Genomic DNA, 27,339 nt, shown 5'->3' with positions numbered 1-27,339 from the left:
GCCCCACCGGACCCACCTCCCTGCCTCTCCGCTCCCACCCCCTGGCACGCCTCCTGCCCACCCTCATCCCGCCTCCCCGTCACGCCTCCTGTCCGCCCTCTCTGTCCTCCGCCATCCTCCCCGTCATGCTTCATCCTCACCTCTCCCCCGCCACGCTTCCTCTCTGTGGCTCAGCGGTCCGTGAGACCGCCAAGCAGCGGAGGCTGTGTGCCTACCAGGCGCTAGCCCAGTGCTAGCCCAGTGCCAGCCAGTCTTGCTTAAAAACTGCAAAGCTTTTAAGGTTCTAATAATAATACTACTGTGTTCTAATTATGTCAGTCTTGCTGGGACAGTCTGGATAGTAACAATACTTTCACAGTGAAAACAACCACCCAGCCTCTCCTGTTTCCTTTTTGTTTTGGTCCCAAAATGGTACAATTTAACTATTAAGTTAAGCCTGGCATGTAGCACATGGGACCAAGCACATAAAATAGGATGAATGCATTTTTAAAGGGAGAATGAAAAGAAAGAACAAGAGATCAACCAAAACAGGGACACTGTTAAGGTTTCATCATCCCACATGAGAAGGGGCTGGGGTCTGATGAGATCTCAGGTTTCATTATCCATACCCTGTCATCTATTCTGTTGAGGGCTCAGTACTTCCAGAAATGTTGTAGGAAAGAGCCAAAGCTCAGGGGTAGAGCATACTCTTGAGATGAATAAGATCCCAACTTCAGTTCCCAAAATGTTCAGCTAAAGGATCCCAGAGAGTAGGGCAAGGAAAGATACCCAGACCTGGCTGCCAGCTTCAGTAGATAATACTGGGCTAGATATATACCCAATATAAGGGTATATATAAGGGTACAGAAGACATGCCAATGTGATGTGATGGGAATGTAATGGGAATGGCCTGAACACTTGGAAACAGATGTCACGGAATGCTGTGAATCTGTGTTCAAACCACTTTGTGGTTCCCTGAGAATGGGGCCTCTGTCTTCACCTCATGCTCTAATTTAATTTATTTCAAAACACTTCCAATTTTTTTGTTTCTTTTTAATTAAAAAATGCTCAAAGCAGTTAACACAGATAACACCTGTCATTACATCACACAAATATTTCTGAAAATACGAATCACTATTTAAATCACTGTAATAGCCAAAGCCAAAATAAATCAGCTAGCAGCTTCTACATGCTACTAAAAGATGCAGTTAACTCGTAGAGTTACAAAGATTAGTGGGTTTAATACTAGCTATGATATTATTAAAGCATGGACTTGTGCTGTTAGTGTTCTGTGTCATATCTATGTCACATAACAGAGCAAGCCTCTGCATATCTACTCAGAGGTGAGTTTTATTGTGTCCAGGGGTGTCTGCTCCCAAAGAAGGATCACAGGAATGTAGCCAATAAGAACAGCAGGAGAAAGTGGAAGAACCAGTCTCCTGGAAGTAGGGGTCCCTGCAGGCACATGGGCCTGGGTAGGTGCCTGACCATCTCAATCCCTCACCCCAGCCCTAGTCTCTGGTCTGAGGCAGTGGCTTCTTCCACCTCTCTGAGAGTGAAGTGTGAAGGAGAAGACAAAAGGAGAAGGCACCATTGTCACTGATCCTCATGAAACCATCTCCAAGGACTGGCCTGCCCTACACTGGCTGATTATTTTTACTAAAAATAAACTACTACTACTACTGACTATTTTGAATGCTTGTGGGTATTTATTCATTTATTCAATACATTTTACATCCCCCTTCCCCTCCTATAATGCACACCCAAGGTGGTTTACATAAAATAGAAAATATTAATAATCAATAGAAAAACAACACAGCAATACAACAGCAAAAAAGTCAGTGGCAGGGGCACAAAAGCCATAAAAGCACCAGCAATAGATTAAAATATAAAATATAGGAACATAAAAAGGTAGCAGCAATAAATGATAACGCAATAAAATACAGCCATCAAAGGGGGCAATAAAAGCAGGCATAAAACAGTAAAACCAACATACACAATACAATACAAAATGCCCCACCGCAAACCAACACCACACAAATGCCAAACCAAATAAAAAATGTTTTTGGCCCCTGCTAGAATGCTTCAAGGGAGGGGGTAATTTGTCACTCATAAGGGAAGAGATTGCATAACTGCAGTGCCACAACTGAGAAGACCCTACTCCTTGTAGCTGTCCCCTTAGTTTTGTTGGGGGTGGCATATGTGAAGCTCTGACACAAGAATAGGCCTTAACACAAACCCCTCCCTCTCTGGACACTGGAAAATAAACATCTTTTATTCATATCCAGTATTCACTTAGGTAATGGAGAGTTTCAAGGCCCAAATTAACAGCCTACAGCCTCAACAACTACCGTACCTCAATGGTTCAGTTGCTTGGGAAAGTCTGTATGATTGATTTTTAACTCTCAGACCTTGTTACTACATACAGGGATCTGGGGACAATGATGTACGGCGGGACCTCTGCTTTGTGAAAGGCTTCACCCTTTGGTGCAGAGCTTTCACCTTTGTCAAAGGGAATGGAGCTGCACTTGCTCACATGAAACTACATGTGCACACCACAGTTCTGCGCAGCTCGGGATTGGGCTCCTCGTCCCTTCAAATCTGACCTTGCCTCTTAATCAGAAAGCAAAGGCTTATAAAGAAACACTAAGGCCAGACAGAGTCAAGACGCAGGCACACAATATAGATAGACGACTTACTCCTGAATGCTTGTGGGCTGCCTCGCCACTTATTTATAGACCCCTGAGAGTGCTGGGGCTAAAGAGCTTTGACTTAATCAGTCCATTGAGATAATCCCAGATTTACTATTTGGTGGAACATTTGCATATTGGAAATACATCCTCTCTCTGACTTGTACGGGAGGCACATCAATGAGCTGGAGGAGGAGTTCAAATCCTCCCCCCAAGATTGCATTGAGTGTGGGAGAATCTGTGCTATGAGCGTACAAAAGTGTTTTATACTGGGTCAGGCCAGCAATCCAGCCGGCCCAGTTCTGTCTTCTCCAAGTCTTTCCAAGCCCTGCTACCTGACCTCCTTTTCGTGAGAGACATAAGGGGATTGGACAGGACATTCAGAGACACGTCCCTATATGTAAACCTCACTCCCCCTCTACAAATACAAATCATGTTCCATTTAATGTGCTTCACAGTAGACCTTGGAGAAACCCTTCTTGTGGGAAATACCAATTTGACCAGCGCAATAAACAAAAGCAATTAGCAGAAGTATTTGGAGCCCTTGGTGACTTTTCAAAGGAGCTTTCAGAGGGCGGATGATCACATTTATTGCAAGAAATGAGGAATGTCTGCTGTCAGAATATGCTGTCAACATAGCTTTTCTACCCTGATTAGAAAAGAAATATTTTTTATAGCTCAAAACAACAACAGATTTTCTGATCCAGGCAAATGAATAGCAATGTTCAGATGATCCAAATGAACCACTGTCTGTTGGATTGTGAAAGAGCAGCCCTTCCTCTTCTACTTCCTTCCTTGTATCCTTGGCAGAATTCCAAACTTTTTCGTTGATTAAACTACGGTTCTGAACAGGTAAGTTGTGGCTGAAATGATCTCTACAAACAAGGATGACAGCACAACACTGCCTTATACTAAGTCAGGTCAGTGGCCCATCTAGCTCAGTGTTGTCTAGAAATACGCCAGGGTTTCAGACATGATTCTTTCCCCCCAATCCTATCTGGCATGCCTGGGAAGGAACTTGGGACTTGCTACAAGGCTTGTGCTTTATCACTGAGCTATGGCCCCACCCCGCCAAATGCTTTGCAATCCTGGTTTGTATGGAACATTTAAATTACACCTGACATCACAGGAAACTGGTTAACAAACCAGGAAGTTCTGATGTGAGGGGAGCAGGAAAGGCACACATCACTTCAGAATAGTTAGGCATATTTCAGTGTCAAGTTCTGCATTCGGAAAGTTGTGGGCTAACTCTGCTTGCATCCATGTCTGGACATTGAAACAGCCATGGGTCTTATGATTTCATATTGTTTCATAGAGTTTGGTGATGAAAGTAGAACAGCATGACGCCTCCCAGTCATTGGTTCTAAGACGCTATTTCCACATGAATTTTGATGTTCCACATCATTGTGATCCACTCTTTAGCTGTGATTTTCATTTGTCAAATATTTGTTTTAAATGTGAGACACATTTACAATTAAGTTATCATGGTCCATCAATAATGACCCACATTCAGAGCAAAACAGATGACATTAAAAAAGGCTGATGGGGGAAGGAGAGATTTAGTATTAGTTAAAGTGGGGCAAAGCCTGACAAGGAAGACAATTATCAAAGGCCTTAAAGAGAGTTGCTTGAAAGCTACAGTTCTTCACTAGGTTCTCAATTCAGAAAATACGTTCAACGTGCAGAAAAGTTATATTACCAGGAAATATGGGAATTGTTCCCAAGGGTGTTGCATACATTACACAAAGTCTATTTGATCATCTGTGCAACAGTGTTTGGCTTCAGTAGGGGTTAAAGAAATACAATGAGACTGCACAGGGTTCCTGTCAAGGCAGAGTATAGATTAGGTAACAGATGAAACAAACCAAAACTACAAATGGAACTGTTTTCTTTCTCCCTATGTACATGTTCAGAGATGTGCTCTTTAGACAGCTACAGTCAACTGCTTATGCTAGTAACCCATTGTACTTTTGATTCTGGGTTTATTGGCAACATGGATTATAGCAGTGTTTAAATGTATTGATCCTTTACAGAACACTAACCAATTTGTACTTCTGATAAAGTATTTCTAGAAGTGAAAAAGAGTGTGGGGGGAAGAGCTTTTGCCAAGGTAATTTGTCAGGGTGATCAACCCCCAACAGTTTTTTATTAATTTGTTTTATTAAGTGCTTTATTTTGCAAACTCTATTGTTATTTTATATGAAACTTGTAAGGTGCCTTGGGTATTTACCTTGGCAAAGGTGGAATATAAATTTCTTAAATAAATAGATAAGTAATACTTTAGTGAGATTCAGGCACAAGCTACTGTGCGTGCTATACATACACAGTACAGCAGGGACTGATGACTAAGGGTGGTCCATGCCTCCCCATCCAATTTTGCTGCCTGCATAAGTATAACCCCCAGTAGACAGAGAGACAGGTGGAAGGTACACCCATGCCCCCCTTCTCTCTAGCGTGTCTCAGCCTGCAGGCTCCGTCCTCTGAATGGCTCCTGTTTCAAATGAACAGAAAAAGCAAAGCTTGCTGGGTTAATTTGAAACAGGAGTGGTGTGGAGAACAGGGGCTGTGTGCGAACAGCAGCTGAAGGGAAGGGAAAGGGATCATGGGTGAGCTCCACATTGCCTCTCCCTGCCCACTCGGTGCTTTTGTAAGCAGCCAGGTGGACAGGAAAGGACTAAGCTGCAGCTGCCCCCTTATTCCTCCAGAAGCACTGGAGGGAAAAGGGGGCTGCTGCTGCTGCTATGATTCTCTTCCGACTCGCTCTTAGTAAGCTAGAAGAGAATGGAGAGCTGCAGCTCTTTCAGCAGCAGACTTGCGAGTACACAGATGGGGTAGTGGTCAGTTGCTGCACCTTCAACTTTGCCCCTTGATACAATGTTTCCATGTTGTTTCCTAGAAAGGCTGGCCCTATTGAAGACTGCCCTCAAGCAGAGAACAAGGACTGGGAAATCATACACAATCCCAAAGAACTAAGCAACATAATCAGTGGCCTCATGTGGCCCAGATGTAGTTGGTCTGCACCAATTCAGACTGCAGTGGTGGATTACATGTTAAAAAAAAAAACACACCTCCGTATGCATAAAAAACTAGCATGTCAGGGAGGCTATGCGATGTCACTCCCTATATTACATAACAGCTTTCTATGGGGAACATTTCAAATATATGCTGTTCTACCTGCTACAGTCCAAAGTTGTACAATTCAGCAAGAGCTGCACCGCATGATTCTGCAGCTAGGGTAGCTATACATTGCTGCATTCATGGTAAGAATTATCAGCAACAGCAGCAAATATATATCTACCCACACTATCCTTGGAAAGCCCTCCCAATTTATTGTGATCTCAGATCTTTTAACATACCCTTTCCTTTCATTTTTTAAGTATATATCACTCCAATCAAGAGGCCCAAACACTTACTTCTTCTGAATTATCCTTCCAATCCTGTGATGTTAAATGCCTGCATGTTTCTGAACTCCATTAAAAAAAATGTTAGATCTAGGAAAGCAGATAGCATCCCTGGTAACTGGGCAAAGAGGCACTTTTTTCAAGTGGTGCTCCTCTTATATTTAGCAAGGGGAGAGAAACTGTCCCTCTCCACCACAGCATCGCGTCCTTCCTAGTGGCTGTTTGCTGGTGAAGATTTGATTCTGTCTGTAAACAGCTTTGTGAACCTTTTTGGTTGAAAAGTGATATATAAATATTCTTATTAATAACAATACTAATACATGCTGTCCCTAGGAACTATCATTCATTGGAAGTAGAAACAGCGAAATGGTCAGGAAGTTGAGCTTTGTGTTGTCAGTTCCAGGTTCAAAAGTCAGCTTGCTGAACTTCTGTAACCTCAGTCCTCTGAGGTATGCGGCCAGTAATAGTTTCCAAGCATACAGGGCTGACGCAAGACTCACAGAGTCAATGCGTGCGTAGTGCTTTGAACATCTAAGAGCAAAAGTACTACAGAAACAGAATCTGTTCCATATGAACAGATTTTAGCTCTCCAATCTGAGCATCTCAATAGGAGAAGGTACTAATAACAAGAGCTGCCTTGCCAAAACCAGTCAGTCTTAGAGCACCAGCTGTCCTGGATCACATAAGTCTGTTTTGACCATGCTCTTTTCCTCAGACTCTGCTGAGTCCAGACAAAACACTATATGCTGGTTAGAATGATAGGCTTGGATGCGCTTACATTTCTTGTTCAGTGTGAATCCCCTGCTTTTTGAAACTCACAGAAACTGCACTCCTGTGCCCACTTTCCTGTGTGTAAGCCCCACAGAAGAAAATGGGACTTACTTCTGACTAGTCAAGAATAGAATTGTGCTCTCAATGATATTGGGCCAATGACCCTCATTCCAATTTATCTCACAGGATTGCTGGAGATATTAAGGTGTGTATTTCTGTACAAATGACACTCTGTACTCCTTTGAGCAAGGTGGAATCCATAAGTAGCCAATAAAAACACAGTGTTATCTTTTAAAAGCACAAAGTGCTAGTGTGGTGTTATCCATTCAGTATTAAAGGCCCAATCCTATCCAATTTTCTAGTGCTGCTGCAGCCATGACAATGGGGCATGCTCTGCATCCTGTGGTGGGGAGGCAGACACAGAGGCCTCCTCAAGGTATGGGAACATCTGTACCCTTATCTCCTGGCTGCATTGCAGCTGCACTGGTGCTGGAAAGTTGGATTGGATTGGACCCTAAGTCACTCTTGTCTTAACCATGTGTCTGCTTTTCCAGCTTTGCAGGCAGGGACTGTGTGATCCAAAAAAGCAAAAGAACAAAACTGAAGCAAGTACAGTAAATCTCTCCCAGGAGCAGCTGGCAGAGACAATTTGCAGGGGCCCAGAACATGCCGACAGCTTGGGAAGTTACTTATTTTTGCAATCAAAACCAGATGGTTTGACCTTAAAAATGTCAACCTTTCTTTTAATAACTTCGGTTTATTTGGTAGCCAGTTGGCCTGGGGTCACAGGAAAATACTGGATAAAAAAGAAAACACCTGTTGGGAATGAAGAGCACTGGCAGGGTTTGCCTCAGTGTTAGTCAGCTGCCTGGGTGCAGGTGTACGGGCCATTCGGGGACTGCAGGGGAGGGCAGAAAGATGCTGTAGGGTAGGTGCAGAAGGGACAGGAATCTCCACAACAGTAGGCTGACAAAAAAGGGATCTGATTGTCAGATGAAAGGCCAGGAATCAGGAAGCAGCAGAAATGCAATGGTACCACTGGGCAGACTTTCTTGGGGGAAGCAAAAGGGAGAGAGAACTTCACTCCTAGCAATGTGCATCTAGATAAAATATTTCTAGAAGTGAGAGGTAAAGGAAGTTCTGTTTAGAACTAGATCAGATAGCTGAGGAGACCCAGGAAGAACTGAACAGAACAAGCAACATTCTGTAGAACTATAGTGAATGGGGACCTTTCACCTGATGTGAACCCTTCCTTTTTTATGAGTAACAAGGTATTGCCCAGGATTTCTCTGTCATTCTGACTTATGTCACCTGCATGTCCATAGCAGCAGCTTGGCCAAGATGTGGATTGGGAACGCAAGAGAAGAAGGTCTGGACTTGGCCAAGAAAAAACCAGGGGCCAACAGCACCCTACTGAAACTGGCACCATGGGAACAATTGGTCAGTTCCATCTACCTGATCTTGACATGGGGAGATCCAAGGGATCAACCTTAGGTTTCTCACCTCTGTATTGACCAGTCACCACATTCTCATATTTGGACTGGGTCCTGCAAAACTGAATTGGGGCAAAAAGAGATTAGGAAGTCTCTATTGCAGAAAATGCCCTTAAGGGTAAGTTAGAGACTGGATAAGTTAGAGATTCACTCTCCATTGTCATCTGAGATGGAGGGCCTCTACCATGGTCAGAAAAATTGTGAATCTGAACGGAAGCATCCAGGAATACCTTAAAACTAAACTCTTACTCCCTTACTGGCTCTCTGATGTTACACAATGTGTTTGAGAAAGTCAGAGCTTGCTTTTGTTAAAGCAGCTAGCAAAGCAAATTGATGGGGGCAAAATCCTTTGAAATTTTACACATATGCAAACTGTGGGAGGATGTGGGAGGATATCAAGACCTTACCTACTTTGGGGAGTGAGTCTGATGATGTGGAGTTGAAATGTGGCAAAGCCGAAGGCAGAAGGACAGAAGCGACTGCTGTGCCTATAGCCTGTGCCTATCTACAAAATCATCTGAATAGTCCACTCAGGGCTGTGTTTGTGTGCACAGATTTGTGTATGCATAGAAATCTCTACTAAGGCAACCCATTTCTGCACTGTGATCAAATTCTGTGACCTATATAAACTGCACACATGTGCATTCCCTCCCTAAATAAGCATCAGCAGGTATACCCTTAGAACTACCAGGAATACACTCCAGCAGTTTGGTTGATAATGATGGATATAGGGGTGGCTTCAGACTAGGTGACATTCGCTTGTAAGCACATGGTGTTCTGGTCATTGGCAACCTTGGATCATCAGGTGGTTAAGCCTTACATTACTGCACTACACAACAGTGTACAGGTGTGTGCTACTTAATGACGGGGGTACGTTCTTTGATCCCCATTGTTATGTGATTAGGGGTGCAATCCTAACCCCTTATGTCAGTGCTTTCCATGGGATGTGTGCTGTATCCTGCAGTTGGGTGTCACTCATGGAGGCCTCCTCAAAGTAAGGGAATGTTTGTTCCCTTACCTCAGAGCTGCGTTGCCCTTATGTCAGTGCTGGAAAGCACTGACGTAACAGGTCAGGATTTTGCCCTTAGTCATTAAGTGAACATTCAGTCCAATCTATTGTCTTTGTTGTGTAAACAGACACTCTGCTGTAGGCTATGGGAGACGTGATTGCCTCATTATGAGCATCTTTACTGTGCTTTGACCACCATCATATATGCGGTCTGTCATTAAGCAAACCATTGTTAAGCGGTGGACGCCTATACAACAATGGGAAAGTGCAGTGATCATGCTAATGGCTCTGTGATTGGTTCCCACAGACATCTGCTTCTGTAGGTGGTTTCAGGTGGCACACTGAGGCATTTGAGCAACTACTGAGTGGTTCCCATAATATCAACCTATTGACAGAAAGCTTAATAAACAGGATGATCAATGCGGATAATAATCCGACTTCATGAGACATCAAGACAGCTTTTTAAATTATTCTGGATGATATTTTTAAAAAAATCATTTCAGGGTTTTAGTTATTACTTATCTCCAGTTCACACAAGGTAGAGATGTTTTCCCCATCAGGATATATTTGTTGAAATGCGTTATTCCTGTCTGTTATTCACTTTAATGTGTTCCACTGTAGCGTGCAACACAAGCTGGCTGGATAGGCTCCTTGTAAACTCTGATTTCTCCTGCAGCATTTCATCCTTCTCCATCACCCTGCTTCAGTGATAGGAAATTTAACAGCATGCTGTTCCAGGCTTGGGGGATATTTAGCCGCCATATTCCTGGGGCATTTACTGCATTCAATTAACAATGCTCAGATTAATGGATTCAGGTTACCTTAAAAAGCTACCTCTTTTAAATGACTTGCATTTAAAAGAGGCTGTTAACCAAAACAAACCCCAATACTCCATAATTTTTAGCAGGAGGTGAAGCTGTGACAAATGCACAGTCAGTCACCTCTAGTTCCCATGCAATCTAGTACACAGCACAGAACCAAGGAGGGTTAGAGGATTCAGATGCTGCAGATTAATGGTTACAACATTTGGGGAGCTATAATTGCCATGACAACCAAGCTATGTTTCTATATCTAATTTGGCTCCTTGGAAAGAGACCAGTGATGAAATAGTCCTAAACCCCTCTCGGCTGCAACTCTTTCAAATACCAGGGAGCAAAGAACGGATTGAAACTCACAGCCAAACAGTACAAGAGGGTTACAGTATTAGCAGTCATGCTGTAAGTACCAACCGTTTCCGCTAATCCTTATTTAAACACATAACAGTTACATTAAAGCCTACTGAATGAGATCATCTGATTAGAAGCACTTTCAAATATGTTCTCCTCCAGAGAAAGGATACCCTTTTAACTGGACAAGAGTTTTCTTTCAGAAATCTGGGTCACCAGAGACTGATTTGAGGGATTCCCGCCAACGCATGTTCCACTTTGCTCTGAGGAGTTTGGCCCTGTGCAAATGGACCACAGAGTTCAGAGTTGAGAGGAAGGAACACAGTCAGGCCTGCTGACTTTCATGCATTGACCATGCACAAGGTCCTATGCGCTTATGTCCCAGAATGCGTGGTCTCTGCACGTGTGATCTGCATCCTCTTTTTTTTGCAAGTCACAGTGTGTACTTCATACTTCAGGGTGTACATTTGTAGGCCTGTGTGCATGAGTTTCAGTCAACGCATAGACGTGGGGAGTGGGGCCAGCAGGCACAATCTCATTCTCCCTTCCATGTGTTGTACACTGTCTCCCATCTGCACAAGGCTTATATCTTTCAAAGAATGATCTCAACCCAGTGCTCTGTGTATAATGCTTCAAAATAAATGTGCATGAGTGTATTCAAGAAATGTGGACGTTTGCTTGAGGTCTAATGTGCACTATTCATGTCAGTTTCATGGCATAGTTTATTGCCTTTACTAGACCTGCAAGACCTGTAACCCACCAAGCTAAACATGGCTCACCAGCCATGAATAGGGGCATTCACAGGTTCCTATAAACGAGCAAATGTGCCCAGATTTGTTCTAGGACCCTACAAATGAGAGAACTGACGAGTACTCACAGAGCCACAATACATGGTTGGCAGGCTGATTCAGCTTTGTGGAACTATGTATAGACCTGTGTATACTTGGTAGAACTATGTATAGACCTGGTCTAGACATAGCACCTCTGCAGAGAACACTGCAGATGGATTTATTTAACATAACCATTTGCTGCCTTTCCATAGCTCTAGGTATTCTTAAAAAATGATGATTGCAACAATTAAAAAACACAATACAAAGCCTAGCAAAAATCTTAGACAACACATTCAGAAGATCCAAAAAGCAATTCAAAAAGCCAGGCAATTCAAAAGCCATGTGAAAAAGATGTACCTTACATACCATCCCAAAGGCAAGTAAGGAGGATGATATAAAAACTTCTGGGGTTGTTCCAAAGCCATGTGGCAATTACTGGAAAGGCCCATTTTTATGTGCAACAGTTCTCACCTTGCAAAGAACTGGAACATGAAGCAGGGCCTGATTCAATGAAACTACTTGACACAGGGGATGACTTCCCATGTGTCTATCCCGCCCCCAAGATTAAAAGTTGTCTGAAATTGTTCTCTAATGCGCATGGATCAGGGGCTCATTAAACATCACCCCAGTTGCATGGAGGTTGCTTTTCCAAACCACAGGGGCCAATCTGCACTTTTATCTGTACCATGAGGACTGAACACCCCCACTCCCCTGACCAGAACACCTTGTCTTGTCCAGAGCACAGACAATACACTTATTCCATCATTATGTGACTTCCTGCTCCAACACCTTGAAATCCTGAACTGCAGTCACCTTCCTTATTCCTTCCCAGAAAAATATGCTGGCTGGTCCTTAAGGCCTAGAGTACATATTATGGTTCAGGAAATGTTTTATGCTTCCAAAGTGGGTGTTCTGTATTTCTGTTTCTTTCTCTGTCATTCATTGTATTTTACTCTCTACAAAATAGATGTGCTTGTTTTAAGAGTTTAGTGGAGATTATTAAGAAAGCAGGCCTTCAGTGCACACTAACCTGTAACAGCATATATAGTGCTGATTTAGAAATGTACGACTAGCTTCATTTCTTCGTGCTACCCTTGGTTTTCTTTTTTGGTAGACTCTATGGACAGTGGTTCTCAAGTTGTTTCTCAATACTCTCATTTGTTAGAGGCAGACATGCTAACAGTGCAATCCTGTGCATGTCTTCTCAGAAGGAAGCCCCACTGAATTTAGTGGAAACTACTCCTAGGTAAGTGTGTACAGAACTGCAGCCTCACAGACCAATCCTAAACATGCTTACTTAGATGTAAGTCCAATTATGCTCAATGCTGCTTACCTTGTAATAAGCACTCTTCAGGTTACAGTCAGTTGCAATCCTATGAACAGTTGCCTAGGAGCAAGCCCAGCTGAACACAGTGGGACTTACTGAAGCTAACTATGTATAAGATTCTGCCAAGTAGGCACCAAGCCACCTTTCTGCCTTAGCGCTGACAGGCATCCGACTGTACATCACATTTCATATATCACTTATTTTTATAATGTGCAGAAGTTTTAAAGCCCTCTCATTTGCAATGGACAATATTGTTGAAGGAGGTCCACATCCCCTCTTCCACATCACCAGTTACCATGGTGTAGTTAAACATGTGCAGGCACAAGAAACAACAAAAAGTACACTAGCTACAGCAGCATATGGAGGAGCAGACAATGCAAGACAAAAGTGCTTTAAGCAATGCAAGCTAAAATTAACCTAGACAGTGTAGGTGCCATATTGCACTGTTGTCTTCCATAGAGGCACCTGCAAAAACTTTCCCTGACATTGAAGGGAATAGGGCTCTTCCTACTCTGGGTAGGAGCACCCTATACCATTTTTTTAAAGACAATACTATACAGAGAGCACACAGAAAGTCTTTCAAGACTGTACTTGAAATGTACTTGAAAAGATCCCCCAATAGGCACTAAATTTCTTTCTAGTCATTTAAGGAGCCATGAATCTTTGACATGTTTTGAAGATGGGTTTGTCCAAACAAAAATTATTAACAAAATCTTTTCATTATGAGAGGCCTAAATAACAGTGGGGGAAATGAGATTGATCTTAATTCTTGGAAATGTGTTATTGTTTTCAAAAAATCCCCAGAGATGGTTGCTTTTCAAGATTTTATGAAACCTGACGCATTTCAGATGGTGTGTTACTGCCACATCTCCTCAAGGTCACCCCTGCCTTAAGTCTCCAAAGAGATCTCTTAAAAGTAATTTGTTTGCACAGATCATCTTGCTTTTGGCAACTGCAGATGACATTTCATATATGCATATTTTCCTACCTTAATCCTTTTCCTTTAATGATATGAATTTGCTATAAAATGTCAAGCATACTGCACATTTCAGAGTGATGACTTGTTACTGATTAACATAAAGAACGGACAGATGTACAAAAAGCAATCAGACTTGGAGCTCAGTCTTTTCCCCACTAACTTCCCAGGAGCTACCTTTCTGTTAGCACTCTGCTATACAGTAAGGACAGAATGTAGAGAAGCAGGAAATATGCCAGTGCAATAAATGCCAAGAAGCTCGACTGATTTTCAGTTAGCCTCAGAGCTGTACTCTGATGTTGCCCAGCTACCTTTCTTCTCCCCTCTTGCATTTTAAGTGTGACATGGTGTACACAGCGCTGGGTGCCTGCAGGGGTGCATGACACAGGACAGTACTGTGACCTTTGAAACTGGACTGATGGCAAGGCTTCAGATTCCACAGGCCTTGAGGAAGGCCATAACTTTGGTCTGTCAGAACAATCACTATCCTTCGTCTCTAGCTGGATGGCTTGGGAGAAGTCTTGCCCTTCTTTTGTTTCCCTGGAAAATGCCATGAAAAGCCACATCTTGCTTGCCCAGCACATTTGAATCTATAAACAAAGCCACATCCTAGGTGATTCCAAACCTGAAATAGAGTCATTAATGACCCAATAGAAGGGTTCCCAGTTCTAGCTGCCATCATCAACTCCGTGACCAATTTCAATCAAGGGGTGTATGACTGAGGCACAGGCCTCAGGAGCTACTGGAAAATTTATTGCTGCAAGCTCAGCAGGGTGCAAAGCAACAGGGGTGCCCACCTAGAGCCAGGGGTGAGCAATCAAGGGCCATCACGTGACAAAGGAAAGATCCTTGATGAACTCACCCCACAAAACATCTATGCTTCCCTATGGGCCCTGAAGGCATAAAAAGCTGGGTCACAAACCCTTCATTGCTCTCTGTCTGTAGTTACCTGTGCCCATTATTTGCATAGAAACCCACTGATTCTATGTTAAAGCACTCCCATTCCCAGCGCTACCCAAGAACCACAGTGCCAGCCAGCACTGTGGACCAGTAACCAAGCACTCTCTTCCTCTTCTACTTCTCCCCTCCGCCGCCCCTGAACACAAATGAGGAGAGAAACAGCAGTTTCCTCTATTGTTCAGCTTTTATCAGCCATATTCTGGAATTAAAATAACAAATGCAAAAGAAACATTTTCAGAATGATCATAGGAACTGAGAATCCTTTCCAATGAGAAGGAGTTGTTTGTCCTCTGAGTTTACAGTGCGTGAGTAAAAAGGCAGAATAAAAATATGATTTTTCTATTCTAGAGAAAATACTGGAGGAAATTTTTTTAGTTGGGTTAAACAATGTCCATGGGTGCAAAAAAATGTATGGGCATAAACTGATCATTTATAGACATGGAGCCGGATCATAAGGATCAAGGTATACTGTTCTGGGAGCCAAGATCCTTACCAATTTCAAGAGATGTTTATGTTCATTGCAGAAAACTCTGAAGCAAACCAGTCATACTCACTCTGCCCACCTTCTCCCACTTGGAGCCAGGGAGCCATAATCTGACCATTGGACTTTCTGCTGGTGCAGCACAGCACAGACCTAGTCAGGTCAGGTCCAGATGGTGGTTGTGGGGACACACCTACCACCCCCCCTTCACTGACAGATGCTAGTGTTTGTCAACTGCTCCTTGCTGTTGCTGAAATAGCAGAATGGTAGGGACTGATTCATTACCTTTCCTCCATTTTGTTAAAGGTTTGGAGCCTGGAGAATATCTGAGCTCTCCAAACCCCACTCACTCACAGGCAAAACTTCAAGTGCATGAATGACAGAAAATTCTAAATATGGTTCATATCACATGTCACAATACACTTGCAAATCACCAGTTTACTTCTACGGCACTTGAGTGAAGAGAACATTGCAATCTATAACGCTGCTCTAGAATCGCAAAGGGTCTACTTAGGGACAGGGTACCAGGATATGCAATGGATTTTAAAATCAAGCCTTACTTTTCCCAACTCAACCACAAAAACAGTGGCAATATTCACTATTCACTGAATGGTTTTGTTTCAGAGGACCTTAGCAGAGTTGTATTTTATTGGTGGCAGTGACAGAAGTCCTATCAACTGAACTGCCACGGTGTCATGACTAGCTACTTAATTTCGTTTTATGCGTATCAATAAGGTTGCAGAGAGTGGGTTGGTTAGGAAGCATTTTTGCCAGCTGGACAAAAATACTACAGTGGCCACATCCACTAAAATGTATCAACCTGATAAATGCATTAACCATTTTGATATTGCCTAGAAGATTTCAAGCCTCTCTTTGTTGTTTAGCTTAAAAGTCTATGCCCCTAGTCTCCTAGTTGTGCAATTAACTACTTACAAAGAGTAGATGACAGTACTCACTTAATGAAATATTTGATTCCATCTGCTGTATAAGCCTCTTCCCATCCATAAGGTAGACCTAAGTAGATGTGAAAAGAAAAATAAATGAATCTCTTGATATTCCAAAGACAGAACGTATTAGGAACTTACATTTCAAACCCATCGCTGTTAAGATGTTTATGATTTTCAACCATGCCATGATCCAAAGAGTGCTGTCAAAAATCTCACCATGAGTTTGTATTGTCATAAATCTCACTCTTGTGTCTTACAAAGGCCTCTGCACAGCATTCAGCAGCCATAACAGCTTCTGTCAATGAAGCATTTGATTTGGCGCAAGCAGCTGTCAATATTCCACAGGGGTGTGAATTTTGAGAATCCACTCCTTATTAAGCTGCCAGGCACTAACATCGATTTAAGCATTGCATAAAAAGAGTTGCAAATGAGCAAGTTTCATTTCTTACACTTAGAGATCACAGACACCCGCTTCTCTAGGACATAAACCAATTGGAGAAAGGGAGAGTAATTACTTATTTTGATAAATTCTTCAAGCAGAACTACAATATTAACTATTGTATCAGAAATTGTTCTGTTTATAGAGAAAGGATGAAAAGCTGGGGAAGTAGAGGGGAAAAGTTCAAGGGAAATCAATACACAAGAAGGAGCAGAAATCTGTAAATAAGCAAAGGTCATATGTTTCAATGCATGCTGATTTCAGGCAGTATCAGGAGTTATCCATGAGCTGGTATAACATACAGTAGTGGCTAAGAGACTGTGCTACTCATCAGAAAGTCTCCAGTTTGGATCTTGCTTCTGCCATAAATTTCAACTAAGAGGCTTTCAGCCAGCTCTAATCTCAGCCTCTGATTTACACAATGGGTTCTTAAGGCTCACATGCCCTGCAGGATTGTTGTGAATTGCAACACAATAATGTAAGTGACACATTCTGACCATTGCAAGGGCTAAATAAATGCTAAGCAGTAGGTTTCTAATGATCAACACAAGGGAGAAAATGAATCAGAATTATACATGAAGATGCCTGAAAGATAAGAGCAGTAGTGTAAAATGTATACATATTTATTTATATTGCATAGGTGGTGCTTTGTAAGTCTGGAAGAGGCAGGTCCCTGAGCCAAAGGAGGTCATTGTTTAAAATCAGTACAAAGACGACAAGGGAAGGAAGTGAAAGCAAGGATGAACTGGGGAAGAATATGCTGTTATTTCATGTTCACGCACTTATGGTTAGTTATACTATGATCTGAGGACTTCTGGATCGTTGTTCCTCACAGGAGCTGATCTGATGGAGTTGCCCACTATATAATGGTTAAAGCTGAACCTTCTTAACAGTAACCTGAGAAGTGTTTCTGGCTATCATGACTCATGGATTTATTGCACAATCCTATGCACGTCCACTCAGAAGCAAGTCCCACTGAATCAAATGGGACTTACTCCCAGCTAAGCGTGTAGAGGACTGCAGACTTATGTGTGTCTGCTCAGAAGTAAGTCCCATTGTGGTCAATGGGGCTTACTCCTAGGAAAGTGAATATAGGATTGCACCTCAATTACCCATGCATTTGTACAATCTCCTTTTTTCAAGTTATCTGAGTTGTCTGCTCAGCATCCTGTGGTAGTGATGCCCCTAAGTTAATTTCGTTTTGCATGAAGTTGCTGCTTTTTGTCTGATCTGCTAGTTATTTACAGCAGATGACCCTGAGCTCTGTTTTGAGGAAGCAAACACAGTACCTTTCTATTCACTCTGTCATGATTTTCATCACTGTCAAGTCATGACCTCCCTCCCTTGTCTTATTTTTCCCTTTGGAGTTCTAGCACTTTCACAAAATACAATTGCAGCAATGACACTTACACAATCCTGAAACTGCTTTCAATGTATCGCTACAGATGTGCCCTAAGACTTGTTCCTGAAAGACACAGCACTTCCAAGGCTGATGAGTTAGAACTGTAACGCCTAAGCAATAGATTGGTTTTCATTGGCTCCAGTGAGCTTTTATTTTCCTATGAAGCCAGCAAATGCTTCTTCTTTGAGTTCTCCTGAGCTTACATGTTTTATTCCATGTATACCAACACAGACCTTGACTTCGTATGAGCTTGTTATTCATTTAGTGAAGTGCTACATTTACAGACTAGAACCCTGGCAGCCTATTCAAAGTCTGTTGAAGCACAACAATTCTCCTTCCTTTTGCTTTGCTTTTACCCCACTCTGAAAGAGCCGCGAATGCCGCTGTTGGCTTTTTGTGCCCTGCAGACTGTTTCTGAAGTACACAAAGCCGAGAGCTACAAATGCTCGGCTTAATTTGTAGATCTGTGCCCCAGAGAAAATTTGAAAAGAAATTCCTCCGTAATTTATTCCAGCCTTGATTGAATTTCTGTCTGGAGAAAGAAGCTTGATTTCACTGGGAAATTGCTGTGGGTTATAAATAGTCAAGCAATGCAAGTGTTTTCAAGAAAGTCAGCTGACTAAAAAGGAGACGCAAATAACTGTTTAGAAGGAAACACAAGCCTGTGTCTTTTTACTCCTTTTGTACAGCTACTGTGCCTACTGATGCGATTAAACAACAAGCACAAAACCAAACGTGGGCCCAATCCTATCCAACTTCTCAGAGCCAAGGCTGCCCTGAGGTAAGGGAACAAATGTTCCTATACCTTTAGGAGGCCTCTGTGACTACCTCCCCACAGCAGGATGCCACACGCACTCTGATGACATGGCTGCATTAGCGCTGGAAAGTTGGATAGGGTGGGGCCCTATTTCTCAAGGCCTGTCAGGCAAAAAGACAGAAAAGTGAAGCAGAAGCAGGGCAAAGCTCATATCCAACAAGCTCAGGCTCTACAGAAAGTGCTATTAACAGTCACGTCTATGCTCAGGACAATTTCCCAGTTTTGTGCCACCTCCCCCAGACCTGGCAGTACACTCTCTTTGAGAGTGATTGGTACCATCTGAGGCTAGTTAAGAATGGCTGTGAATCTCTACAGACACTGCTGTGGACGTTCCAAGCATTCTCCTCCCCTGCCAGCAGTATTCAGTGCTCGAGTGTGCTTGGCTGTGTTAGGCTGCAGGCACAGAGCTGTAGCGATGCCACTCTGCCTAGATGGCTGCCCACGCCAAGCTTCTCAACTGCTTGATATCTAGGGATTTCCCCCCCCTCAAGAGGGTAGATGAGAAGTCAATTCATTTCATATTGAAAAAGAAAAAAGGAAATTCAACATTATTTTAATAACAATATATTGCCTGTTCATTTTGATACCAATTTTGCACCCCATCAAGACTGCAAGTGGCCTTATTGCCCTAGTTATATTTAGTGATCAGAAATTCCCCTCCACTTGATTAAAAAATGGGTCACCAATTACGAGAATGTATATAGAACTTCTGGAAAAACAGCTTCCCCCCCCCCCCCCACATTCTCAGTTTTCTTGGAGAGTTTGGAGTTCTGAAGACTTTAACACATAGACAGATTTTTGTATACACTCGTATACACTGTGTGTGTGTGTGTGTGTGTGTGTGTGTGTGTGTTCGCAAGTAATGTGCTACCTTCTGTGATGACGTGGAAGATGCTTATTTCAGCATAACTAACAGGTTTCTCCTACACAGCAGAGATGGCAGAAAAGAAAGCAATCCACACTGAGCATGTTCAACCTCCTTCATGTTTTAAGAGCTTAAGTTTATGGAAACTGACAGTGGCATAACAAAGTACGAGTAAAAGCAGTGGGCACAAAGGGATTGGACTGTTCTCCCTCCATGGAACTGTGAAGCGTATCAGCTTGTTGGCTGTAATTCTGGCCAAGCTGTACTAATGTCCACAAAGCACAGGAGTAAAAGAATTAGGGGAGAGTCATAGAACTTTTAACACCATCACTCACTCCTTATCTAATTTGTCTGCCTTTGCACTATGCACCAAATGCCACCTTCAAATCCCAGTAAGGTGAGCTGGCCTTCTATTTTTTCCCCCTCCAGCGATATTATTCTGGGATATGCTTCCACCTTGACACCCAAACAGAAGACCTGTGACTTGAGATTCTACATTTTCATTCAGTTCACCCACTTGCTTCTGTGTCTGTTTGTCAACAAGTCATTTCTAGAAGTAGATGCTGTACACTGGGAAGCTATCCATTTGTTCCTTTCCGGATTCTCACTATTGATTCCATTGTTCTTGGCTGCCTATTGACTTTCTCAGTTGCATTCCCCTCTCCAAATAAAGTAGGTCAAACCATGGTTTGGAGTAAGTGTCTTTTCTGGGATCAGAGAATCTTCAGTTTTTCTTGTTAGTCGTGCTTAAAGTTATAGCTACATTGACACTGAACTTTCTCAAACATTTGGTCTCTAATTTTTTTCTCCTTAGCCTGGAACATGAATGACATATTATCTGTTCCAACTTTAATAAAACCACAGCACCACATTAGTGTAGATTAACAGTACTTAACTTATTGAGAGGGAGGGCAAGAGAGCGATTATTGTTTTACTTGATACTATTGCATTAAAGAAATGTGAATGCCTAATCAAAATAAGAATGGTATTTATTGACAGCACTTAAACAACCCACAAGGAACATGACTCAGTCAGTGGTTGAGCACATGCTTAGTATGCAAAGATCCAGGTTCATTTCCAGGTACTTGTGTCTAAAGAATCTTTCTTCTAGCAGGGCTGGGAATGACTGTCCAAAATGTTAAGAGCTGCAGCCAGGCTAAGTATAGGATACCAGATTACATGTATTTAAACATCGACTTCCCTCCTTTCTGTTGAAAGATGCTACGGGTGGCATAGTTAAAGACAGTCAGTTAGGGACAGACAGTTAGGGACAAAATTGTCGGGAACAGCACTAGAAAGTACACCTGAGACAATGGCCTGCAGGAAGTCAGATGCATCTGTTGGATTGCACTAAAACAGCAGGTGAGAGATGGCAAGTTTAAATGGATAAAGCCACTCAGATCTCCCTCAACTTGGACTCTGCACTGACAGGGTCGATGTGTGGTCTGAAGCTTGGTTTGTAGTTGCCTGTGAGAGCTTGGAAAGTGCAAGAGTTGGCAGCCGGGATGACAACTGCACTATGAAAGGAAAACACCTGGAGAAATGGAAGTTCTATAAAATTGTCTCATGGAATAATACTTGTAAAAATTTCATTGAAAAATGGATTTGTGCTCCGCCTGCCTATGTAAACTGCCTCGAGTCTATTGAGAAAAGTGGTATATAAATATTGTCATAAATTAAAATATAAATAAGAAGATCTGAGGACAGCACTCTCTTTAAATGGTTTCTGGTGTGGATTAAAAATACATCTAAAAATACATCTAATTCACTTAGCCTTAGAGGAGAAATGATCCCATGGGTACCCTTTTCCAGTATTTGTTTAAAGAGTTGGTGTTATTTAGTGCCGCTCTATGGTTCTTATCTTGCTGCCATTAGGTTTCAATCCACTAGTATGGTATGGGTGTTAAGCTCAAATTCCAACCCAACTTTCCAGTACTGACACAGCTGTGCCAATGGGGCGTGAGCTGCATCCTGCAGTTGGGTGGCACTGATGGAGGCCTCCTCAAAGGAAGGGAATGTTTGTTCCCTTACTTCGGAGCTGCATTGCCCTGACCTCAGCGCTGCAAAGAGGGTTAGGAATGTGACTTTATTTTATATTATCTGCTTATTTGAAGTGTACAGTATTTTATATATTTTGTTTTTAGCTATTTTAAATTATGCCTTTATTGTATGTGGTTCGCCGCTTTGGGCTTGGGATAAAGCCAGATATAAATCATTTAAATGAATAAGACACAGAGACAGAGTTCTGCTTACTAGGAGGAGGGTGGGATTTAATCATGCAGGTCCTACCCGAAGAATCAGAGCAGGAGGAATACTCCTGAGTAACTATATTTGTAAGGCTGAGTCACTTCTGTAGATGATGGGAGGAAGGCAGCTTAGGACAAAAGGTAATGTGACAGGCAACTATACACCTCTTTCTCTCTCCCCTCAACCTCTTGGTAACATGTGCTATACAATACAACCCATGCTGTGACATCACCACGTTGTGAGCTTCCTTGTCCCCATTAGCACTTATGTAAGAGGAAGAATGTGAAAAAGCACAGCATGATGCAGTTACATCATGTATTGTGTTCCACCACAAGACACTGGAAAGAAGGGAGAAAGAAACACTGAGGTGGAGCAATTCTCTGCTCCTCCAAGTTTCCATTAGGTCCACTGTAGCAATATTTCCTTTCACAACCAAGCACTCCAGTTTCCCCATCTTGGCTTAGAGGCTTCTGACTACCATAATCAATACCTCTACATAGTGTCTGCTTCCAAATGCTGGTGTGTGCCTTTTTGTCTGCAGCCTTCTACTTTCTTTGGCCAGAAGTCTGGTCTTACTGTATACAACTCATTTCCAAGCCATTTCTTTTCTCCTTCTGGGTGGTCTACTCTAAAACATCATCATACCCTGACTCCATAGGGAAGATCTGGCCTGAATGGAATGATGCGCAGCTCCTATTGGCTTTCCCCACTTTAAAAACTGCTCTGCCATCTTTCTGATGTTAAGCATCAGGAGTCTGATTTGACCTGTCTGATCATGATCCTCAGCATCTAACAAACCCAACCTCCCCCCCAGTACTGCTGTCTTATCTATGCTTTGAGCCTCTTAAGCCTAACTTACTATCCTACTACAACTGAGAGGCCAGAAGGAGCATATATACATATATATTCTATATGCTACTCTGTCCTAAACATTTTTCACTCTATTCAGCTTTAAGAGCTCCTTTGACATGCGCTGGTTTGAACTTTTGCGATTGGGTCAGAAAGGAGTGTGTTGCAGTCTTCCTACACAGTTTTCCATCTCATATTCAAAATATGGCATTTGTTCTTTTCAGTTTCCAGGTTAAGTTGAAGGACTCAAGAGAAATCCCTTCCTATGTGGCTGGCTATAGAAAGTTGTACTTGCTCTTTCTTACTAAGCAATACTCACCCTACAGGATACGAAAAGAAGATTCAAAGATGTGAGTTTTAGAAACAAAAGGCATGCCTTCTGCTTGCGTGCCTCTCTCCTCCTTAAGCTGTCCTCAGCTCTTTCTTCATAAACAAATATGTATTGTCATCTTAATAAGGCTCTGCTAAAGGGACATTCCATTCTTTTTGGTCTACATAGCACATTCCATTTTAAGCACCAGATCTTATTTTCTGTTGTTATTGTTGCTGATTTAGATGAGACGGCACTTCACAAATGGGGACATCAAGCAAACCAAGCCTGATTGTGAAACCATGTTGCAACATGCTGCACCCATACCAAAAGACCTGGGGCTTGGGGCTAGCACTGAATAAAAGGGCAGGAAAGGCCTTATGCTTAGCAGTGGCGTTGCTAGGGGTGTGTGGGCCACATCGGGTGACGTGCACGGGGGGGGGGGAATGACACCACTACTGGCCAAAATTTTTAAAATCTTAGTATTTTTGAATAATACCATAATGTTATACATCATTTGATTCGTAATTTCATGCAGAGGGCAATGAAACAAACTGTGTTGAAATATCTCTATTCTATCTAAGTTACAGCCAAAAAACCAGTAGGGTGGGGTGATGGTGGATCACCATGTACCGCCTGGGGCCTTGCCCTGCCCGTGCATGGAAGGAGGTCCATCATGGGGCTGCCATGTTGGCCTTCCGCACAAAACCCTACCCAAGTGATGCCACTGATGTTCAGCCACTTTTGGAAACTTCACACATCTGAAAGTCATATGCAAGGCAGAGGAAAATGGCATACCTGCACATATAATAGCAACAGTTCCCTTTAAACTAATCTCATAGCCTCTTGCCACCACCGCAATACTATTGCAACCCTTCTTACAAATGGGAATGTTAAGATGAGAGGTACTCAGAAACACATGTAAATATTGTCCCTTCAAGAAGAAGAAATATTTTATCTCTTGCAAACAGACTCTCACTTCTAGAAAACAATCACAATCAAGGCTACAGTATAAGAACAGCAATTTGCCTTGCACCATTTCAAATCAGAGTGACCTACATGGATTTGGACAGTTATTAAAATCAACAAGGGAGAAAACCCAGCTGAGGCTAATTTTTCATCCAAGCAGGAGTTCAATACTGGCAGAAATGAGCACAGGGCACTGAATAAAGCAATAAAACACCTTTGCTTGCTTAGCTGATGGCAATCAAACCTGAGCAACTGTTGTACCCAGCCAGCTCAAATCAACAGAGCTTGTACAAGGCACTTAAAGCGAAGTCTGTCATAAAGCATTCTGAGTACGCAATTAGGCGAAGAGAACAGAATACAAATTAAGTCAGTGATGTTCCTGGACCCGTCTGTTTCATTCCCAGCTCTCTGCCCCCTTGTATTTCTCATCAAAAAGGAAGCCAACATCCCTGCCACAACTTTTATATTCATCAAATATAGACATGCACGCTTCTGCATCTCTTTGGTCACTGACCCACAAATTAATTAAATAGAATGTCTCTTTTATTTATGACCCACATAACTGTAGAAACTGTGTACATGAGCTGTACCCTGTAAGAAAGCAGGGTGCAGATCATGCTGACTAGGCTTGCATATCACAGTTGACAGGCTGGATGCATCCAAAAACCTGTGATGAGGCTTGGTGATGTCACAAGACTGACAACCCTTGGAAAAAAAAGGACTAGGAAAGAAAAATCCAGTATCACACTGGAGTCCAGTGTTTGTCCTAAGGGCAAAGAAAAAAGTTGGAGAAACAGATTCATTTCTGGCAAACTGGCAAAGCTACAACACATGTATAGCTGGTACAGCTCTAGGATCTGTGCAGATTTTTGGATCAATGCATGGAGATTGCAGAGGCAATTCAAATTCCTTTCCCCACCAGCCTCAGACTCCACATAGCTTTGTTCCAGTTGCTGTGATTTCTAAGTTCATTTAGAGCTACTCTGTGTTTTCTTGGCACTATATCCTACAAGGGAGTGCCTCTAAATTCTAACTGTGAGTCACAACAATCGCTACACGGTTCTTGCAAATGGCTAGCCATCTGCAGCTGTTCAACGGTTGCCATTCAAGTGGCATAACGGTACCCTGATCAAGGAAATCACACAGCATTGTTTGACATGCTCAGCTTTGTCAGCTAATCAAATATCCCCTTATGAAATATCCCCCTATTCCAAAACTCACCTTTGGTTAAGGGAATACATTATTACAAGTATGAAAAAAGAAACTTGGAAAGAGGGATGGGGCACAGCCTGAGAATGCTCCCTGCTTTTAGGTTTCCCTTGTGTGTCTGAGGGCTAAACTGGATGCAGCTTGAGAATTGTGCAGGTGGAAAACTTGACTGAAATCTCTTTTTATTTGCAAAAGAAGAAGAAACCCACAGGGAGGAGGTAACTTTGGATCATGGAGGGGACAGTCTTGTTAACCCCTTGCCCCTGCACTGACTTCCCAACCTAGGGCCCAATCCTATCCAATTTTCCAGTGCTGGTGCAGCGATGCCAATGGGGTGTGTGTTGCATCCTTTGATGGGGGGGGGCAGTAACAGAGGCCTCAAGGTAAGGGAATATTTGTTCCCTTATCTCAGGGTTGCATTGAGGCTCAAAAGTTGGAAAGGATTGGGCCCTTAAACCTCCCCCAGAGTTATCACTAGCCATGGAGGAGAAACCTTACAATTCCCTCACTTTTATCACAGGCTTGAATCTTGGGCTTGGGTCTGGCCACAAATTTCTATTACAAAAAAAGCAGCTCTGGGGTACCCATTCATACCTTGTTGTGGGAAGGCTTTTTAAAAAAACCCCTTCCCTTTGCCACTTTCCTGTTGAAAACTGCTCGTTCAGGGTGCTATTTCCTCTGATTTTTAAAAGCCATTTGAACTTCCAGGAAGAAAATGGTATGGGGGAGGGGATAAATTTAGGGGTGGGGACTGGGGTTGGCCAGGTGAGGTTACAACTGAGGACCTTACACCTATCAATGGGTCCACTTGCCAGGATGATTCTTAAACCCTCTGTACCACCAATAGTAGAGGTACTGCCCGGTGCTCAGGGGGCAAGCAGAGGTACCCAGTGCAGACTCTGCCCTAGGATGCCAACTGCCAATTGGTGCTGGCACTACCCTGTGGTTCCAATCTAGATCTACTCCCATATATACATATAATAAAAAATATTTTTATAATAATAAAAAAAGAGATATCAGTCCCATGCATGGGATTCAAAATTGCAGTTAAAGTCATCCTAAGAAGAGCAGAAAAAAGAGAGAAGAGAGAAAGGAAAAACCATATTTAGGCTGTCATGTCATAAAAATACGTAACACTCTGTGTAGATCCTGCTCACTGCAAGCCAGGCAGGGCCGATCAGGGATTGCTGGAAGCTCCTCCCACTGACATCATCTGCAAAGTTATCCCTGTCCTATAATCCAGAGAGGACTCTATCCCACAGGCAAAGAGTAGTTCACTCCATCACCACATGAGATGGCAACTTCAACCAGAAAATAAAAGGAAACCCTGGAATGTTCCATGAAACTGTTGCTGGGAAACAGAGATGGCTCTTCTGTCTAAATTTTACACACTCACCACTGATTTTTATTTTAAGAAAGAGGAGCAAATCAAAAATCTGATTGTCATCTTTACTTTGGAATTCATCTGCCTCCTTTCCTTAGTGGAATAGCGTTCCTTTGTCGCCTATTATACTATCCACCCACCTCCATCATTGTCATTTTATATTGCTCACTGATGCATGTGATTTTTAAATATAAGTTTAGTTTTTTTTTTTAACATTTGTTGCTAACCAAACCAATAGTGATGTCTAAATTTAGAACTAGGCATGAACTGGCTAAGTTTGCACAGTAACAGGTAGGATTGAGTTTAGAAATTGTTGGCATCCTTTAGTCTCGGAAGACTATGGTATCGCGCTCTGAATGGTGGTTCTGGAACAGAGTATCCTCTCCAGTGTGCGAAGCCTGGGTAAAGTAGGTATAGAGCATAGGCTGTTACCCATGCAGCAAATCCCCCCTCTCCATGTCGCTGAAATGTTCCAATGGAAAGGCAGAAGCCAATATGGTTGGTTCCAGCGGCGTCACAGGAATTGACAGAACATGACTGTGTTCAGCCACGAACTGCCTCAGGGACTCCAGCTCCTGATTTTGCCTCGAGGTTGACTCCTGAAGCCTTTTCCATAACTGGATGTAGCCACAAGGCAGTGGAGGTTTGGGATCAGAGTTTTCCTTCTCTCAGATGAGCTGCCTTCCCAGGCTAACAAGTCCCATCTACCCGGTGGCTGTTTAGCTGCCTCTTACAATAAGTACAGCCAAACTGAGGGCCTATTCTTATCCCCAGCCCCCAGAGGAGCAGTAACTGCAGATGCCCGATCTCGTCTGATC

General features: G+C 42.7%; 1 protein-coding gene across 7 annotated transcripts in view; it reads right to left on the bottom strand.

Moving 5' to 3' along the window:
* STXBP4 (syntaxin binding protein 4) overlaps positions 1 to 27,339 on the bottom strand; it is a 124,390-nt gene that overhangs the window by 4,853 nt on the left and 92,198 nt on the right. For all 7 annotated transcript variants that reach the window (XM_066614548.1, XM_066614554.1, XM_066614552.1 and 4 more), the window contains one exon: positions 16,040 to 16,097. In XM_066614548.1, coding sequence (XP_066470645.1) covers positions 16,040 to 16,097 — 58 coding nt within the window. The remainder of the gene's footprint in view (positions 1 to 16,039; positions 16,098 to 27,339) is intronic.

The sequence above is a fragment of the Tiliqua scincoides genome, chromosome 2, assembly GCF_035046505.1.
Source record: "Tiliqua scincoides isolate rTilSci1 chromosome 2, rTilSci1.hap2, whole genome shotgun sequence".
Taxonomy (NCBI): Eukaryota; Metazoa; Chordata; class Lepidosauria; order Squamata; family Scincidae; genus Tiliqua; species Tiliqua scincoides.
This window is presented reverse-complemented; position numbering and strand designations above follow the sequence as displayed.